General features: G+C 29.3%; 1 protein-coding gene across 4 annotated transcripts in view; it reads right to left on the bottom strand.

The window, feature by feature from the left end:
• LOC118068201 (nephrin-like) overlaps positions 1–20,006 on the bottom strand; it is a 177,071-nt gene that overhangs the window by 108,635 nt on the left and 48,430 nt on the right. For 2 of the 4 annotated variants that reach the window (XM_035085424.1, XM_035085421.1), the window contains exons 1-2: positions 7,460–7,862; positions 3,535–3,928 (exon numbers count right to left, since the gene is read on the bottom strand). In XM_035085424.1, the coding sequence (XP_034941315.1) occupies positions 3,535–3,595 (61 nt within the window). In that variant the 5' untranslated portion in view covers positions 3,596–3,928; positions 7,460–7,862. Of the gene's footprint in view, positions 1–3,534; positions 3,929–7,459; positions 7,863–12,960; positions 13,028–20,006 lie in introns of those variants that run through there. The other 2 variants (XM_035085423.1, XM_035085422.1) reach the window with 2 other exon arrangements.

The raw sequence follows: 20,006 nt of genomic DNA on the forward strand, positions 1-20,006 counted from the left end.
CACTCATTCTTTTTATATTCTTTCTCTTAATAAAATTGTTAATCGAATTCTTTCTGTTAGTTTATTGAAAATTTTTCTCTATTATTACTTTTTCATTTATTCTTCTATCCAACGTAATATTAGAAATGAGCCATAAATGCATCGTAAACAATTTATGTTTAACATATTTTTTTATCATTGTTGAAAGCCCATAACTCGTTAAATGTTTCCTGAAATTCAGTTTGCATGATGTAGTAAGTTTGAAATATATATTTTTTTTACGAAATATAACATTTTTACAGACAGTTTTCTACACTCAATTTTTATTTATCATCATAAAAAATTTAGATATTTATTGTAACTAAAATTTTTATCAAATTTTTATACATTCACGAACTGACAAATGTATATTTTATTTCAAGTAGTTAAATAATTATTCATGAATGAGCTTTATCGAATATAATTACACTCATATTAATTCATGGTTAATTGATGGACTTGTTGGAAAGATTAATTCTCCATAATGAACTCTGTCAAACTCTCATTATGAAAATTGTTCAACTCTTTTAGGCTGTTTTGAAATTAATTAATGCTACTAAATATTCAAATGAAATTTTTTTTATTCCTAATATACATTTGAATGAAAAAAGTCAAGATAAATAAGATTTATTTCTCTAATGAGTTAGTTATTGTATATAGGTATGTATAACTTAAAAACAAGAGTATCTAAAAAAGAAAATGATTTATCAAAGCAAATTTTAGTCGATGACTTAAACTAATGGTGAACGAATGAAATTAATTAGCGATAAAATAACAGAATGTGGTGCATAAGCCATGCAGATATTTAAAATGAGAATGATTGCAATCTGATTAATTGATAATAAATGATACGATATTTCATAAGAGGTTAAATGAAGAAGAGATAGAATCAGCTAATTTATGCCTGAATGTCAGGGTCAGTGTAGTAAGCAACAAATCGGAAGTGAATTATTGCTGAGAGTCACCCAGTACGAATTTAACTTGCCTTTGGGATCATTATCATTACCTCAACCAAACATTCCTGCTCTAATTGGCTCTCAATGCGATAATCCACGTACTATTATATCCTATGGTGCGTACTATAACTACCTGCAATTACCAAATATTTCACCAACATTCCAAAGGTACTCGTTGAATTAGGAATTATTCTAATAATATCAAAAGAACATGTTTCTATCTTATTAATGATATTTAAATACCTGAAATCATCAATAATTTGTCAAACAATTGAGTTTATTTTTTTAAAGATTCGAAAAAAAGTTTATAAAATCAAATCTTTTTAATTGCTCTTTTCTACTACTAAATTCTGATCTTTTTATGGAAAACTAGATGACTAAAAAAATCGAGCCTCACAATAATGAGCAAGAAATTTCTTTTTATCTTTCAGGCATGTGAGAAAGGGAAATTTCCATTAAAAAGTGATATTTTTAGTAGCAAATAAAAATCTCTGAATAGTAAAGTGTGTTTGAATAATTATCTCTTAAAGAAGATTAAATATTTAATAACGAATGCTAGTGTCTAAAAATTGTAAAAGAATTTCAAGTCTATGCTGTCACGTTACTGAAAATTGGATAGTATTCTAGCCACTGAGATAAAAAAAAGTATACAAAAGAGAGAATAAAACCATGTACAAAGACAATCAATGTGGTAGATGAGCAGAAGAGAATAGAGACTAGAAAAAAAAATATATAAAGAAACAGCAAGGGCAATGCAAGTAAAGTGAAAAGAGTAAATTGAAACGCATTTGATGGCTATGGAGAAAACTTGTGCCAAACAATTTGCAATGCTGAAACGAAAACTTGTCAGGTGTTCTAGCGTAGCTGTCTCGAGAAATACGTTGGCCATGAATAGTTGAAATTGAAACGAGTTTAATGAAAAAAAAAAAAAAATAATATGAAAAACAATCAATTTATCTTGATATTCATTTTCAGAAAAATGTAGATGTAATAAAATATCTTCGAGAGAACACTAGATTTGCAGTAACTATTTTTTTTGGGTTAATATCAAGATACCTAATGAACTTATTGATTTCTCTTTGCAAATAATGAAAGAAATATAAAATAGAAAAAGATATTTACTTTTATCGTTTTGATATAACTTCACTATACTCAGCTCCCAATGTTCAAATTGGGTCAGCTTTTTATCAAGGAATAAAAAATTTATTGTAACACAGCTATCCACGTACACTGCTATAAATGGTTTTTAAGAGTAAAAAAAATTATCGAAGAAATTTTCGTGTTGAAACTATATATATAAATTTTTTTAATACCTCTATGTAGGTAGATAAATATATTCATGATAGATTCAGATCATTTTTTCTCAGAAAAAATATTTTTACCTGTTAAATTGATTTTTCAATATTCTTAGCAGAAAATACGTCACTCATTATATTAGTAATAATTAAGTTATGTCATTTCTGGAGAATAATTTATCACAATCAAAAACTTTTATTTAAAGAGATTCGTGCACGACTAATAGTATAGCATAGGGAAAACCTGTGTTAAAATTCAATTTAAAAATCAATGACAATATTTGATATCAAATGAAATTTGACAATTAGAATTGATTTATTACAAAATTATGATTTTTTTGAATTATTAGCTATCACTTTTGAAATTTTTATAGATTAATTTCTTCTAGTGCTCGAATCTCCTTAAATATAAAATTTATTTTCTACATTATGTAATTATTAATTATTAAAAAATCTATCTAACAATAGAATAAAGATAAAATGAAACGCAGGTATTTGCTCTAATTAATATACTTGAAATTAATATCTAGGAGTATCGATAAAGTATGAATTCAACTCAGCTTACGTAAGTTTGTGATGTATAATTAACAAGAAAAACTAACTACAGTAGAGAAGTGTCAAATAATGAAATAGCTAATAACTAGAATAATTGACAGCTACTACTAATTATGTCAAGTAATAATATTAATAAAGTAGCAATCAATTACTTGGCATTTAATTCTGAATAGAACATGACTAAAATAAATTGATTCGCAAAACTTCTATTTACCCAAATGGATTAACAAAGTTCAACGAAACAATGATCAACGGCTGAATTGTTGGATGTATATGCGTACAGTGAAATAGGAAACGGCACGTGCCGAAATTACAAGTTATGTGCAGTGAACCTAAAATCGGGCTCGGTTTCCTGATTCAGAGGCTACAACAAAGAAGCCCATGATAGAGAGATTCACATCTGGGTTGACCTATAATTGTATGGGCACGCTTCAGCGCTCACGACTGTCGTAATACGAGCATTTAAGTACCACTAAGTCAATAACGCAAAGTGTGTAATACAGTCTGACCATATTTCTCAGTAGAGCGCGCAATTTAACGCAGAAGCATGACCGGTAAATCCACCCTGACATGGAAGAAAATGTAGTAATCCTCACGTGTTGATTATATAATCGATACGCGTGTGTGTTATTATACACGACAAAAAAATATCATTTGAGATATGAGCTATGATTTATTGGGTAACATAAAAATATGTCAGAAACACTGACCTTGAGCTGCTGCACTGCTGAGCAGGAGAATGAAGAAGATGACCGCCGGATGGTACCTCATCTCTCCTCTTCTATCTGCTCCCTCGACTCTTCCACACTTCCCTAGAATTCTTCAGCTTCGTTGTCGTGGCTATCACTAACACTTGTGTCTTTTCACACTCCAGTTTATCTTCACGATTTTACACACACTTTTATTAATGTTTATAATACAGATAAAAAATTAATAAAAATTATTTCAATCACTCAAATCCACTGGAATTGTACCACTTTATAGTTGAAATACTTTGTAAGTCTAAAGTAATACCCATTACACAGAACCTTTGGAGTTTACCTTTTACAATTTCTTTGAATCCTTCTACGATGTACTTTATATGTGCAGCCTTCCCGCGTTGTCCTTAAAGTCAAAGAAAAAAAATAAAATTTTTTTATGGAGAAAAAATTTCACTGAAGAAATAAATGCTTTAAAATACGTCTTTTTGTGTTTTAGATACAAGTTACGTAAGTGTACTATGTATATATGTATATATTGCAACCAGAAAAGAGACTCACTTCGAACACTCAAAGTAAAGAGGTTTGAATACTTTCCTATCTCTCACCCTCTTATACTGTGAATCGTAAGAAAGAGAAGCAAAAGCAAAAGTCCAAAAGCTGCAGGATCTTTGGGAACCACAAAACTCGCAAGTGTAAAACTTACTGCGAATCGAAGATAAAAAATAAAAAAAAAAGGGGGGGAAGAAATAAAAATACGTAAACGATAAACGTTTCTGAACCGCTAAAAGTATCTTGACGAAAACTTTTAAATCCCTTCGCGTCAGATTTCACAACTCTTTTTTCTTATTTTGACTATTTTGCAAAACTTGTATATATTTGGTGACATTTTTATATCTATATTTTATAAATATAAAATATCCCATGACGACAGAGAAAAATATCCAGTAGAATCACGGAAAACTTTTCTAGGGTACCTTTGGGAAAACGTCGTCTTTACTCCAGTTTTTCTCTCGTAATTTCAAGTGAATAGACTCTTAACGACTTTTATGTAATAATGTCGTGCAAAAGAAAAGAATCATATATGTCGATAACACCACTAGTGAATTCGGTCATGACGTTCATACAAAATACTACGGACGTGTAATTTTGAGTTCAAAAGTAAAAGAGCAATGAAGTAAATTAAATTTGTTACACAAAATGATGTGCTCGACGAAAATTATATTTCCAACTATTTCTGCGTAACAACGACACTTGAAAATAGAAGAAAGAATATTTTATCAGATGCCATGTTAAATTATTGAATGATTTATGTCATTAATTTATACTTTAATTAATAGTGAAAATTCATTATCAATTAACCACGTTAATAATCATTATTAACATTGGTATTTGGGTTAATTGAATCAATTGAATTTTGAAAATTCGGTCCATCAATTGATCATTTTAATATGAATTATTTGTGATAATGAGTAATAATTTTATCAAAAACAAGAATATAATATTTTGCAGCATCACTTAAGTGATCTTAACATGAACTAATGAATTAAAAATTAGCTATTAATTCTGATAAATTGAAGATTCTTTAAAAGCAATTTAACTACACTCAAAAAGTTTTCAGAGTGATTAAATCAATTTTAGTGTAAAATCAATATTTTTTAACACATCGTTGAACAATTTCTACAAAATTGCATCGTAATAAGGATTTTTTTAATTTCTAAAATGAAAATTAATTTGACTCTAAATATGTTCTACTTATCAAGCAATAATATCTTGAGCTTAAGAAGCGAAGTTTTGTGATAAGAAATACCACTTATTTGGTCATTAAGTTAAAATAAAAATGTTGCTGAATATGTCTATTATCCAATTTCTAAAAAAAAAGTAATCAATAAAACACTTGAAAAATTCATGTAGCATTGAATTAGGTAATAGTCTAGACAATGAACGAACACCCAGTTATTATCGACTGTATTTGTTAAATTAAAAAAGTCAATTTCGATGGTTTCTCGTCATATCGAAAAAACTGTAGGCAAACTTTAAGCCTTGTCTCGCTGACAAAGTAAATCGACTTTTTTGATGGATTTTATCGCGGATGATTGATGAACTTGACACTAATACTTAGCTATCCAGAGTTTTCTTTAATTTTAATATTAAATGTTTGCAATTCAGCATAAGATGTGTGCTCGAAACATGGAGAAAAATGCTCTATAGTTTTTATTGTACTTAATTATCAGATCCTTTCACAAAAAGTTTATGAAATAAACAAACGAATAGAAATTATTTTCAGTGATTATTTATAATTTTAAGATGAGTGCAGGGCAACAAATAATAAAAATAAGAAGAAAAGATTGAACAGGTGAGAGAAAGAACAGAGATGAATCATTTCAAATTGATAATTAATTTTTAATAAATATTTGATAGAATAATAATATCGATATTAAGTAATTTTAACTTAAATTATGTAAGTATTATAATGAAATTAAAAGAATTCTAAGACATCGTTCAGTCAGTTATAAGGTTGTAATTGGGAAGTTATTGGGTAGTGCGAAATGGCAAATTTACTTACCACAAATTGATCAGGCATGGTGGAATGCCTAATTTACGCTAGCATCATTCCCAATAAGGCCCAATAGGTATTTAGGCATGCCTAAAATAAATTCTACTCGGGTCATTTTTCTCCATGGATTGAGGACTACATCTTAGGAAGGTATTATATAGAAGATATCCTGAGACACATCAAAGCTCTTTGCACCTGCGTCAACGTGAATTATTGATGACTTTATACTACTAATGTTTCCTTCTTTTGGTAGTAAAATTAAGAATTTCCTTTGCCAAGTTATGAATTTACTAGCGAATTTTACATAATTTATACGCAATGAGTTGTAATTAATGATCATTGTAATAAGAAAAGTGACTTATGGAAATAATGAAACTCTAGATAATTACATTAAAAAGTTTGTTTTATCTCTATCACGATAGTACACAATATTTAAATTGTTCTCAAAAATTCAAAACTGTATAAAGTTGAAAATAAAGTAAATCGTTAGTGACACATATTTTTTCCATGTAACTCGACGAGTAAATAGAAAACTTTAATTAATTTTTCGTCGGTACATCGCTTCAACTCTCAGACTATCAGTGAAAAAAAATTAAAGTTAAAAAAGTGGAAAAAAATTAAATAATAAATAAGTAGAATCAGCAAAACAACTTTAATTAAGATTTGTCAATTTTATTAATAATTTGTTTTTAGCTTCAATTTAAACCCGCATAAACTACCGGAGATTTGCATTGCAGATGAAAAAAAGGAGCAATAGTAAGAAAGAAAAAATATAAGAAAATCTTTTATGAATTTTTTGATGACAACAGTAAGGGTAATTACTTCATTTGTACATTGTATAAATAAAATGCATGAGATGAAAATGTATGTGAATATTTTTCTAATGGAATACATTTTGAATAAAGTATTAAGACGTCTTTGTATCGAATAAAATAAAAATAATATAATCGATTTTATGAATATTTAATTCACTAGGTAATTTGAAAATTAATTATTAACGACTCATTTAATCGAAAGGACTATACTCATTTACACGATATTTGACTCCAATACAACCGAACAGAAAAAAAGAACAATTTCACTTCAGAATCAATTTAAATTGGTTCTTATTTTTGTTATAAAAGAAAAAAAAATTATTCGCCGTCGAGTAAGTTATCTAAGCATTTCAACAGGAATTTTTGTAACAAGTTATTCGATGTATAGCCGAAGTAACGTCACGTAGAAAATTGGGCTATTCGTTGAACAAAGATGGTGAATACACAAATCACAGTGAAAAATCACAATGCACTAACAAGAATAGTACACAAGCATATAGACGATATATGGGTGAAGAGAAAAAATAGGAGGCTAAACTCTCGACGACCAAAGTCTATAACATACCTCACTATTCAATCCTTTGATGTAGAGACAATTTTTAATTCTACTATCCAATTAATCTTACAGCAATGTACATAGTGGTCAAGAAAAACAAAAAATTTTAATTACACACTAGTTAAACAGTCTCACTTGTCACTAAACGTCAAATATTCATTTTTTTTTATCCACTCAAAAAAAAACTGACTTTACGTTCAAAACTTTTCCAATCAGGCATAATTCTTCTATAACTGTTAATTAAAAATAAGTTATAAATGAAACTTGACAAATAATGTAAACTTGATTATTTGATTTAAACTGTTTCAACTTTTTACACACAAATCGAATGAATAATTTTTATTTTTTAAGAACAATACGTGCACGAATAGTGTATATGCGACCACCATACCACGTATATGATGCGCGTACGTTCGCCACGATCGTAAGTTCGATACTGGCGCGCGATGAGCGCCCGGACGCATAGTTCGGTCCCGAGCAGCGTCGCGGCGTTTGCTACCCCCCACCCTTAATCTCATGCTGGTAGTACGACCTTCTTGCACGTCGAGATCATGAATAGACGAGAAGATCTGAATGTAACCACTAACGAAAATGATACACGTGTGATTTTATTTTAAATTAAGGAATAAGAACCAGCAAAAACTCTAATTACTTGGCAATTTTATCCTAAAAAGTCATACAAAACAACCGCTTTAAATTAAACTTTTTCTTTCTTCTGGGCATTAGTTTTTGAATGTTTAAAAAATTATTCAAAAGCTACTTAATTTCTTTTTCTATTCAATTAAATTATTCAGAAATCACTGAAGTTCAATTAGATGTTCATAAAAATAATAAAAATAACTTTGATTTATTATTAAATATCTAAGGTAATTTTATTGGAAGTGATTGATGCCGTATATGGCATTGTAATTGACTTATATTACTTGATATATGATGAAAATTCAATAGAGCCCACAACAATCATTCAATCATTAAAATTAGTCAAGCTTCATTGACATAATTATTAAATTTAAATACATCAACATTCATGTAATTATTAAAATATTTTAATATTACAATTTGTTCATAAAACAAAAAAATTCGAAAAAATGATGAAATTGAAGAAGTGTTGAAGTAATGAGTTAGAATTCAATTATTAGTAGTAGCATTTTTTTTCTAGCAAAATTAATTAAAAGCTTGAAATGTAATTTTGCTATTTTTAATGACTTTTTATATTTTCTTCAATATTATTAAACTTATAATAATAATTCAATTCTATTCTGTTAAAAGATGAAATAGCATTGATTATATTTAAATTAAATTAATTTATATTTGCATACATTTTTTTCATGAACGGTTTTAATAAAAATTTTGCATTTTTCAACACACTAACCAGAATAAAAATAATCATAAATAAAATTTAAAAGGTCAAAAGTTACTTCATTTTTACTACTTAATTTTTCTAGCAGCATGTTACTTGCATAAAATGATTAAACTAAGGAACAAGTTTTTAGCTATTAAATAAATTAACATCACACGATGAAAAAAATTTAAAAATTAATTCAAATTTCTATAAAAACAAAAAAAAGTAAATAGTAATATGATGTTGAGGGAATTTTATCAAACAACTTTATTTGTTTATCTAATCAAGTATAAATTAACATTCACTAACGTTTGCTTATTCTCTAAATTACTAATCATGCAAGTAATTAACCATTCAACTAGTTAATTAATTATTCCAAATCTAGAATCAACCAATCAACCTAAATATTTCAGTTCTCATGACTAATAGACTACCCCTACATTGATATTAAATTAACTTTATTTTTACTTATCATAAATAAATCATAACCGTCTATTAACATTAGAGCTCCTAATTTTTAATAAAAATCATCCAGCGTTTCTTAAGGTAACATTTTATCATTATGTATATGAGCTAATATTAAAATGAAAATTCCTTGTTATGTTAAGAGTCTTTTAGAATAGAAAGTGATTCAGACAATGTTTTGCGAAGAAAGTTATAAAAACGTGAAATATATAGCTGAATGACATTGAAATAATAAAAGTCTGTAGGGGTAGACGAGCCCCTGCTGGTTCTTTCTCGTCAAACAAAGTATATACATATATACAAGAAAAGTGAGACACGAAATAGAGTGAGTGTGCAAACCAGGGTGTGGTTAAGATCACGTGAAAACAATATTTACAAGGAATATGATGAATCAAGCGCGTATATATAAGCAAAAGGGAGCGTGCACGTATATTTTCATTAACGGATATCAACCCCACAGTAGTCGCACTCGAGCGCGTTGTCAGATGTCCATGTGTTAAAGGCACACGTGCATTCCACGTTTAGTACAGTCTGACAAATAAATCCGATTTAAATTATTTCGTTAGTCATCAATGAACTGATAAAACTAAAAATTAATTGCTTTCTGTCATAATCAATTAAATGCCATTATTACGACTAATCGCTATTCTGTCCAAGAGTAACTTCGTTTGCTTGTCAATTACTCCCTGAGATGATAAGTCAATCGAAAATTGACTCTGTTTACTTCAATAATTATTTTAATTTCTGCTCTAATGATTTTTAAAAAGGTTTTGTTTTAATTAATGTGTCATTTATTAGTTTCTGTAAAATGACTCTTCTAATAGACTTAAATAAAATTGTCCATTATAGATAGAAATTAATTTTTTGCGTTTTTTTAGTTACTTAATTTTTAACAAACCTTTTTATCTAAACAACCAGTCAATTTGTCTTCACTCAAATACATCTCAAATCATTCTTAAAATATCGTGAGACAGAATAACTTTCTTACTTTAATACAAACACTGATCTGCAATCATAAAATATCAAAAATCCTATCACACGTATCTGAATATCTATAAAAGTCATTCGTACTCTGAAATATGTTAACAGACTTGTTTTATATCTTCATTCAGACCTATATCAATTTTCAGGTGTCACCGTAACCTTTGTAAATATTTTATGACAATTTTGGAATGCACAGATTCCTTTAGCTTATTTTAATGAAGAAAATGAAAAGGGAATTTTAAAATTCATGAGATGAATAATTTTATTTTCATGGGCTTTACCTTCTTATTTAAATTGCTGAGTCTTCACATTGCCAATAAGTATTTGTAATAAAACCCAGCTACATTTGTAGCACTATTCTTTATTTTCATGATCTTCTTAGAGATTTGATGATTTGAATATTCTTATTTTGATATTTCTCATAAGAAAATAATAATTGTTCAACTTGTATTGACAAATATGAACAAAGAAAATGGAGTATTCATTTCAAAAGTACTCAAAGTGTATGAATGTCACGATAGCCTGGAAAAGAATCCAGTATATTAATTACTATAATTTGTAAGTAATAATAAAAAATTCTTAATAACAAATTTCTTTAATTAAATGCCTTTACTTTTAATAATACAAATAAAATATTAACAAGCAGAGAACTGATTAATTTCTATTATAATCAATTAATCATCATTATTATAATGAATAATCATCCTAAATAAGAGTAACGTTTAATTTACTAATGAATATTATTATTATCCTTTTAAAGAAAATAAGTAATTCGACAATTGATCCTGTTTACTCAACCGAATTAATCGGTGCCAATTGAATTTTATTTTACATTCAATTGAAAGGTTCTCATAAAGATCATTAATTAGTTATCGGCCAATAAATTGCGGCAAGAGTACAGCGACATGGTTAATTACATATTTTGTACACAAGTTAAAGGGACAAAGGGTGAGGCGATGGTGTGCAGTGAAAATATATAGACTACGATATCTACTGGTAGCATATTCAGGACACGAAGTGTACTGATCAGCCCGCGGCCTAGCCAGCTTGCGTATGAAGATTTTATACATACTCTAATTCCAGCTGCACGCAACGAAAACGTGTTAAACTACAGAGAGTAGCCTCACGCATGTGGTCTCCTGTTAATGCAAATTAAATGAAATCCAATTAACAGACTTACTTTCAGATGTGGCTGTTATATTAATTCTAATCTCGCTCACAGGAATGAAATGTAATTCTGTATCGATATTACAATATGTCCATTGTTGGAATTAATATTATTGTTATATTTCTAATATGAATATAAATTTCGTGAACTTTATTCCCCCGTTTAAAGTAATGAGAAATTTTTAATAATAAATTTAACTTGAGCAAATATTTGATAAAACTCTTTTTCATCTCTGTAGAATAGTCTCGAATTAAATACTTAAGTTAAAATTTAATTCTTCAACGATTCTATCATAGAGTCACGTCATTTTTATTTGTTCTTAATTTTGAAAAATTCAAAGGACTTTTCAACAGCTCTTTAATATATATCATCAGCTTAAACTGTAAATCTGTTAGTTCCATTTTTATTTTTTTTTGTTTTAAATAACATTCGGATACTGCTCAAAAGAAAACGAGATAACATATTAACGACAAAAGCCTTTCATTGAAATTCAATGAAAAAAAAAAATAATATGTCAACGGGATTAGATATTTTTTTATCTGACCAATATGACTATACATATTTTAAGATTTTTTTTTTGACCCTTTAGTGAAATTTCATGGAATGGAATCAACAGATTTACACACTAAGCTCCTCAATAAATCGATTGTTTTTTTTTCATTATCAATTGATTCTTCTAATTAAATAACTGTTTTAAATACTCTTTTAATATATTCCCTATTAGTTTACTATTTATATATACGTAGAGAATATATAATATAGAAATAATAGATTTTTATTTTTTAAAAAAAACGTCTATTGCTAATTCCAAGCGATAATGAAATTTCGACAATGTATTTGTTTTTAATAAAATAATGTAAATAAAAAATAATCCGGAAAATATGTTTTAATTATACTGAACCGTATATCATTTGATGCCCTGTAAATACCTGATGAATATTACATAAACTACCTGACTCCAAAAATTATCATTATCGAATATCAAAAAAAAAAATTCTTGAATAATTTTTGAAAATAAATTAATCAAACATGCGTGTAATATTTAACACATTTTCTACAACACCCCATTAGTAACCCTAATAAGTGATGAGTTAATTTCAGAGACTGTTGAAAGAATTTCAATGATCTCATGAGATGCAGAAAACCGTGAACAATTGTTCTAAAAGAATTGTTTTCATTGATCCAGGTAGACCTTCATGGACACTAAGAACTCCAAAAATTGGATTTATCCGATCAATCAAATGAAATTTGACACTCGGGTGAATCTTATACTAGTTTGTGTCAGGTATAAAAGGCTTTATTGTCAACAAAATTTCAATAGAAGATCACGGAAGAATATCAGTATAATAACACCATTATATATAACCGTATTTCCACTCCGATATGTTTACGCCCATCAATCGCATATAATCTATTTTACTAAGAATGTAATGGGCCTATAAAGAATCATCTTGAATGAAGCATGAAATTCAAAAATTTCCACGAAAAAATAATTCACGCATCAAATGATTGCGGTGTATTAATTAATAGCTGACGTAAGAGACGCCTTACCTCTTAACACAGAGAACACAGCGATGCCGATTCCAGAATTGACGCTACTTGATTAACTCATTCATTGCTTCCCTCTGTCTCCGCCCTATGCTCATATAAACGACTCAATCGTGTGGGTTGGTTCCATGTCCTAGTCAAGATAAATGAAGGAACTTTTTATAATGTTTGGTTATTTACTTATCGTTTAATTTTGCTTTTTCAACACAATATTATTGGAATTAATTACATGCTCTTTGAATGTACTCGTGATAGTATATAAATTGTTTTGTCAATAATGCAATTAACTTTCCGAACAAAGTGGAAATTTTATTACTTTATATCATTAAAAACTCTTTTTAATTGAAATTACTTGATATACCAAATTATAAAAAATTCAAAGATCGTAATTTTATTACCAACAAACATTTTCATAGTCATTATCATGCACAACACAATGATATTTTCATTAAATGAAGCTCATATTGTTTTATTATTGCTCCACTGTATCACATTGTGTTTATCTATTTTTTTTTCTTAGAAACGACCTCATTATTACTTTACACATTTTTTTTGCCACTTAATGATGGAAATTATGAGATATTAGATGAGAAGTGCATGTTCACTGTTCATCAGAGAATTGGTAATAGAAAATGACAGGAGTTAACACCGTCATTGAATCACTTGTCCTTGACTCACTTGATACGGGACTTGGGATTTGACGACAAGATGATCGATCAACTTGACAATTGTGTAGCTACTCTCTCGAACAAATCAATCGGTTGGATAATGTGTGGTGAAAACTTGGCTTTAACACCACAATAGAAAATCAAGAAATCTTGAAATTTTCCACAAAGACCTAATTCAATTGACAAAGATTTTATAATTGCACAATTTTCCATTGTTGTAATTTTTTTTTTTGTTCTTCTATTTAAATCTAATCTTAAATTAGATCGTTGTTAATTTTCCTCGTCGTGACTTTTACGTAATAAAAAAAATAAATCCTATACAAACAAAGAATCACAATATTATCGTATTGATACAATTTCTATGTTGAATATTATTGTTAGCTTTTTTATTCAATTATATTATGTGATATCCATCATTTAATTAAAACCAAAATTACTTAGATAATTTGGGAGATAAAAATAGAAAAGTAATGGAATAAAAATTCATCAAGTATGTAATCAATTTATTTACGCTATTTTATTGGAATGCAAAATTATAAAGAATAGAAAAAAGTTGATTATTTCCGTTAGCTTATCGGAATATAACAGAAATAAATCTAATGTAAATAACTTTTTCTGTACAAAAGGATTCTTGTCTTCTTTTAAAACAACAGTTGAAAGAAAAAATTCTCACTGAAACCCTCAGTATCTCTTTGAATTTTTTTATCCAGATATCAGAATGAATCGTCAAGTATTTTTGCTAAGTATTTTGGCATTTTTCAATGTAATTGTACGTAATTTACTAATATAATAAAATGTTAGTCAAAAATAACATTATTTAATTTGATTAAACATTTTTCAAGATTGAATAATTGAAGAGTTGAATTTGAAAACATACTCTCCAAAAATAAATCAGTGAATATACACTGATTTTCACTTATTCATTTTGAAGGAATGAAAATTACTTCTATAGAGAATCCAATTTATTATACTATAAGAAGTTTTTATTATTTTCAAAAGTATTTCTTACTTTAAGTTAGATACACGAAGGGAAATTATTCGGGTGTTGATTGGTTTTCAAAAATAATGGTGGAAAATACTTTTTTTAATTAACATATAATTCTGTGATGTTTTAAGAACGTCTCCATTCAAGGAATATATCTTTTTTTTAACTTAGAGCTAGTTTGAATAGCTTTATCTAATTATTTAACTTAGGAAAGAGTATTTCTCTGCAATGCATACAGATTTATCACCTTTAGGACGTTAATAAATTTAAGAGTTAAAGAATGAGATCATCTACTATTTACGTTTGTGACAATACTGAGCATCTTTGTGTTGCTTCTTCAGCAATTATAACAATGGAAACAAAACAATACTTGTTTATGACAAAATATTAAAATGCAAGGAAAAAGAAAAATAATATAAAAATACCGTATGTAAATTTTTAAAAATGATGTTTCTTAGTGCATTTTGTTTTTCCATCGATTTATTGAACTATCACCTATTCTCGTGGTAACAATCCTTCATGGATTATATTACGTCTTTCACAAAAGCATAAACATGGAATAAATTCATGAAATACATAAGTTTATTGTAGACACATATATCAAAATATCTATATATTCATTGAGGGTAATGTGTGTAGAAAAAAAAATGAAAATGTCTACCGGTGAGGATCAATTATTTAAATATGGTGCATCCTTAGGGAATCGTAACTTTTATGAGTTGGAAAAAATATTATACCTGTATTCTGTTAGAAAAACTAAACGAAGTAGAGAAATTATTAATGGGTACATTAATTTTTTACTGCATCTCTAGGGAATGTAACCGGCGATGAGGTGCATAAGCCCACCGAAACTTTTGTAAGCATATACCTATTGTACATTCTCTGGCCAATTTCACCGAGATAAAAATTTTCTCCTATTTTTCCAAATATCTGATCGTTATCGTTGGTATTATCGAAACCAATATACTGTTAAATATCAGCTCACCATTAAAATCTTATCAAAAAATATTCTCATATGGTAATCGTTATGCAAAAATAAATAGATAACTATGATAGAAATATGAAAAATTTTTAATTTAAATTAAGTTCGATTTATTTTTTTTTTTTAAATTGTTTTTGTGATAAAAAAAAAGGTGGTATCTTTGCGAAATTATCGAAGAAAGTTTCCAAAAAGTTTTGAAATATTAAAAAAAGTTTCTTGCACGGCAGAAGAATATTTTACTGTGAATTATAATAGAAAGATGATGAAGAATTCCAGATAAAAGCGATAATCATCTGATATTTTTTTTTCCTTAAAAAATGTAACCCCGTACAAAAGGAGCAAAGAATTTTTTAAACAACCTTCGATGGAATTCGTTAATTGAAAATATCAATTGTTGAAATACCTTACTTATTTATTAAACGATTCTAACCACTATAAAATACAACGGCATTAATTAATTCCTAGAATCAATTATTTATGCTGATATAAAAAATTAATTTACGCCAAAGATTCAGCCTTTGATTTCTAACTCGACCACTTTCCAAGCGAAATTTCTTTTTCTATCTATTTCTTTGTTAAAAAAAAATGTTTCTTCTCTCTTAAAGTTTTCTTAGCTGAAGCATGCTTCAGCTATTAACAATTTTTTCTGTCAACATTAATTGAAATCCAAAGTCTACAACTCTAATACCCAAACAAAAAGTGTCGTAATAAAATTGTTCCACCCTGCAAATTCATTAAAAATCTTATTTCCAGAGTCTACAATGAGTCAAAGAGTAATTTCTTTCTTAGCGGAGATAATCGAACAAGTTTGTGAGACAAGCTGGGATCACCGAGGGAATAAGAGTGAATCAATGTTAGAATCTAGATGAATCGAATCCTCGAATAACTCGATTATCTGCAAGATACGGGTGCGCACAAGCAGTTCACGTCATTGGGAGAACTTGTGGGGAATAAAAGACAAAGGTAAGTGAGTGTCTTTTGAACAATGAAGAATCAGGCTTTATATAATATATACTACACTCTTCAATAGTTAATACAGATGGTAGTCTTCTCAGATCACTAAGGAAGGTTTCAATGCATCCGGTACTTCCATACTCTACATCCTGCGCGATTTTCGACAGGTGACTAGATCGTGTTACCAAAAAGCCGCTCATTCTTGCAGAAATGAGCTAATATGTTGCTCTAGGCTTCGGCACATTTTTTTCGATCCTCACCTTGTAAACTAGACCGACATCGTGTTGATGGTATAATGATAGTGAATCTCACACGTGAGAAAATAAATTCCTGTGAAGCAAACAGTAGGCGTGACTGACCACTCGTAAATGCCGAAGGCTATTTAGCCGAATTGTTGACGCAGTCGCGTACGAGCTACAAACAAAACAGGGTGACTTGAAATTTTTACGCAGAAGAAGAAAAAATATAAACTTAAATGTACGTATCATCATGAAAGGAAGATAATAGTAAGAAAACATCTCACGAATGTCCTGAAGCTCTTCAAATTCATAAAGTTTTAACAAGATAAAATGTGCGTTAGACATCAACGCCCGTCGACCTCTTATACACAGCCCTTTTTACTAAATAACCAAGTTACGACCTGAAACACAAACCTGCAGTCAATATTTTAACGCGTTCGAATCACGCAACTTACACTGGTATTCACTAAGTATACTGAAACAAGAAAAAGATCTAAGAGATTCACAACATCACCGACATACTCAGCGACTGTCCCTAGTGAACGCTGATATTTCTTTGTCACCCAGCCTTTCATCGACCAAGATAATAGCAGACAAAAAAGAAAACAGACAAGAGAAAAAAGAAATGAACAAATAAAGGAAGCATATTTAATAAACCGCCAGGTTTCATGTAACATGGCAGACAGAATAATATTGACGAATATTTTTTTTCGATATTCAGCAACGTATATAAAAGCTCTGGTATTCTCGAATGTCTTAGCAAATAGACCAAGACGGCTTAAGAACTTTATCGAACTAAATTAAATTGCCAGCCTTTAGGAAAACATCGAAGTCTACGTCGACGTAATTCTCTCTGATAGCAATGCAGAGTGCTAGTCTTGAATCCGCCTTTCTATGAAGCTTGGACTAAAATAAAACAAACTCAGCATAAAGCCGGATGTTGCAAGGAAGCTTTGTAATTTTAATTATTTCATTGAAGGAAATCTTTCGAGTACACAAAGGAAGAACTCTGAATCCACACACTCATAGCAACATATAAAAATTGCTGACGTTGGGTAGCTATCAACTTCTTGGTGTAGCTAAATCGTTCTACTGATTTTTCATTATATTTTACAATCCTTTTGTTATTAAATAATTAATCTTAATAATAAGTAATAATTATCAGTCAATATTTCTAATTTAATATTACTGGAAAGTTGAATGTCCAGATCTCCAGGGTTGAACTCACACTCCAATTGTTTTTCTTTTCTCATCAGTTTAATCTCCTTTGATATGTTGGATCGTAGCTCCATCAGAAGAAATTAACACTTTACGATTTACTTTAAAAGGTTTTTATAGCCAGCATACTGCATTACAACTTTTGTTATTGCTGTTCAATATCGATTCGTACTGAGCTCCCACATCAATGCACGTTGATAGACAATGAAAGTATATATATATATATATATATATAGCTGGATTGCTTTTTCCTCATCTCTGTAAACCCACCATCTAGCTATTAGTATAGGTAACTGCATAATGTCAGCAGAAACAGTCAGTAGCATCAAAATGCCCCAAGCAGTGCTTCAATTTTCACTTCTGTATCCATAATTTGCCAAACGATGACGTTTCTAACGAATGTCCTTCACAAATCACAAACGCTAAATTACAACTCCAGTTTCTGAGTTGATAGGAGAATAAGAAAATAAGAAAAAGCAAAGCACAATGACTACTATAGTGATTCTTTGTTAGATTGAAGTCTGATAAAACGAAAATATACCAAGTATTTGAGATGTGATGAGAAAACAAGCTCCTCACTCTAACCGAATCCCGTAATAAGCCACAACATAGATAATCGAATACATGACGTGTAACAAGGGCGAAGTATTTCAGGCTGGGTCGACGCACAACACACTGATGGTAATTCAGCTACCATTGGTTTGGTCAATAGCCAATTCCTATTTGGCTAAGGTCCAAGAGGTCAAACAAACCCTGCTGAAACCCTAAACTCTGCGGGTCTCATCTTGAACCTCAATGATTTCCTGTCCACTTCATATGTTGAGCTTTTTTCCGTATTATCTTGTCACAATTAACTTGCTAGAAAAACTAAGTTAGTGGTATAAAACGAGAATAAGTGTAATCGCTGGAGATAAACTATTTTTTGTTGGGTTTGAAATAGAAATTTATCTCCGGATTAGAGCTATAATGGACTAACATCATTAGGAAATTCATGCAATCATCCATTCTAGAGTCTCAGATGGAATTCTAGGATCACTACTAAAGTCATTCTGATCAATTAATTAATATTATTCATTGATCTAAGGATTTGGACTGATCAAAGGTTCAGTGAAATAATGAGCCTACAAATTCAAAGCTACATGAATGATTAGTTTAAATTGGTTATTTTAAGAAATTTCACTGTTCATAGAATAAAAGTTTTATATCAACTTTTCCAAGGTCGATAAGTGACTTTTAATTTTTAATTTATCAAAGTACATGACTTTTTCAACATGTAGAATAAAAACAAATAAATGAACGTAGAGCTAAGTAACTGAGGACACGGTAAATTGTTCTTGCTCACGCGAAATATGAATGATACTGCATTTTAAGCGGCATGAGTCATTACTTAGCTTCTGGCGGAAACTCTGAACATTCATCTGACATCATCCCCTTTGGGATTAAACGATCCCCCTCGTTTCGACAAAGCCGTTTGAACATAATTTTGCGAATAGCTAGATTAAATTTATGAGGAGAGTAACACTGAAAATTTCTTTGCCTCGTCCCGTGGGTCTACACCCCGTAATCTTATATCTGTATTGAAATATATGGTAACGATGATAAATGCTAAATAATACTTACTATTTTTATAAATTTCCCCTCTACTTTCTACTGCTTTTCCTCATTCAAGGGGAAAAGAAAATCTTCTGAATCAAAAAGTTAAATTTGTGATCACATTTTTCTGATTCTGTTGTAGAAAATAAATATTTTTGGTGTATGATGTAAACATAAATAAGAAAAAAAAACAATTTTAGACAAAGTGGTAATGAACTAATGAATAATGATTGATGATTAATAAGGCATAAAGAATTCTAGATACAAGTAGGTGAAATAAAACACTAATGAAAATGAAATTAGGGAGCTTAGTGCAAGGGGATATTTTATAATACATGACATTGGACAAGTGAGTCACCAACGAAGTGGGTGTCCGGTCTACCCGAGGCTCATTAGGACACGCACGCTAT

Source organism: Chelonus insularis, unplaced genomic scaffold, assembly GCF_013357705.1.
Source record: "Chelonus insularis isolate UGA/USDA-ARS -01 unplaced genomic scaffold, ASM1335770v1 contig_399_pilon, whole genome shotgun sequence".
Classification (NCBI taxonomy): Eukaryota; Metazoa; Arthropoda; class Insecta; order Hymenoptera; family Braconidae; genus Chelonus; species Chelonus insularis.